We start from the raw sequence: 1,668 nt of genomic DNA, 5'->3' as shown, positions 1-1,668 counted from the left end.
TGTCCAATTGTCACATGTTGTATGGATAGTCCAAATTGGGGATGGTGTGAAATAGCAATGCTCTATCAATATTTAATAGTCCCAATGGCTATTCATTTAAAAATTAGAAAATTATGGCTAGTTTACAATAGCGGATAATGCTCAAGTGCCCATGTGGGAAGGATATTGTTTTATGTAGATGTGGGCCATAGTTTCTGAGACACCAAAACAGAAAACTTTTATTATTGCTCAAGCCTCGCGGCCACCACAGTGGGGGTGCCTCCCATATCGACGTCGAAAGTATGAGCATTCGAAGCCAAAGGATTATTAAAACGTATGAAACATAATGAAACACGGAGTGATCTCACGGAGAGATCTTATTTGTTCAATTATATATAATTCAAAGGCGTGGATGGATGGAGGACAATCAGAGGGGCGGGGAGATGTGAGCCCCAATGGTAGTTATATAGGTTTCGCCGGTTCCATAGAAGCCAGCAATGCGGCCATGTTTGATGGGAAGAGTAAAAGGCGTGCCTTGTTCTCTGCCGAACCCTTTGACTTGTCCTCTGTTGGTCGTGAATTTGAGTGACGTCACCACCTTCACACCCGCAAATGTGCCTAGGTACCCACTGATTTCAGTTATCTGTTCATCTGGGAAGTCCAGTACCATCTGAAACAATACATGTATAAGTTATAAGCAATTTTTTTTTTTTTTTTTAGGTAATAATATGTCTCCCCTAGTTCTAAGTGTGGATAGTAATTATATGGTATCAACCTCTTTTTTGTCACCCCCATCGCCTCCATGCTCTCCTCCGGTGGCCGGCTTGTAGTCTTTTATGTAGGTCACAGTAATGGCGTCGATACAACTACTAGACCTTATTGTAATTTTTGTTACACCATCGAAGCTATCTCCGTCGTCCCACTGCGTCCCACTTCTTGTTCCCCATGGTCCCACCGCAACGCTTGTCCCACTTCTTGTTCCCCATCGTCCCACCGCAACGCTTTTCTAGGACATGGAAAATATACAACTAAGAATATGTGACAGATAACCAGTAACAAAGTAGCGAAAAGAAAACGCACCACTTTATTCAATTAAATTATAATTGGGTACCTTAGTCACCTCCATTTCCGTAGCCCTCGTAGAGAATATTACGGGTAATGTAATCCCAACTCTCAACCTAGCTTTGAAATTGGTTGAACACCATGTTGGATAAGCAGACCTGTATTTATAGAGAACCGAACACAAAACACATTTTTTTTTTATTATATGAATACATAATTTTTTTTCACACGTGCTAAATCTAGTATTTCCAAGTAAAGTAGAAAAATATTACTATTATTATTATGAACACACATAATTTTTTTTTTTCACGTCAGACAGAAATCAAAATAATGAACTATATATATGTTCAAAACTTCACGAAAGTTATTCCAACCATGCCTTTATATAAGCTATCAGGATAGGTATGTACAATTATAGGGTGATTACCTATTAAATTATTGTGTCATGTGGTGAAGATCTATCTATTAATATTGTATAACATATTGCTAAACAATTATATTGAAAAATGAACTTTAAATTTTGTCTCAGATCAAACTATGTCGTCCCTGTTTACATATGGGATTATACCAAAAATATAACCTGTGTTTATTACTTGATCTGTCCCCATTATATTTTTTGGACTACTA

General features: G+C 37.8%; 1 protein-coding gene across 1 annotated transcript; it reads right to left on the bottom strand.

Annotated features, from left to right (window-relative positions):
* Nucleotides 1–242: 242 nt before the first annotated feature.
* On the bottom strand, nt 243–1,199 carry LOC149393223 (jacalin-related lectin 19-like). The gene is made up of 3 exons (XM_089617662.1): nt 1,091–1,199; nt 755–985; nt 243–649 (listed from the first exon to the last, which is right to left on the bottom strand). Exons 1-3 carry the CDS (start codon nt 1,103–1,105, stop codon nt 407–409), a joined length of 489 nt encoding a protein of 162 aa, XP_089473788.1. The 5' UTR covers nt 1,106–1,199; the 3' UTR covers nt 243–406.
* Nucleotides 1,200–1,668: the final 469 nt, after the last annotated feature.

This window comes from Urtica dioica, chromosome 6 (genome assembly GCF_054948205.1).
Source record: "Urtica dioica subsp. dioica isolate 48M chromosome 6, U.dioica_male_clone48M_v1_H2, whole genome shotgun sequence".
NCBI lineage: Eukaryota > Viridiplantae > Streptophyta > Magnoliopsida > Rosales > Urticaceae > Urtica > Urtica dioica.
Note: the sequence above shows the minus strand (reverse complement) of the source record. Positions and strands in the feature narration are given on the sequence as shown.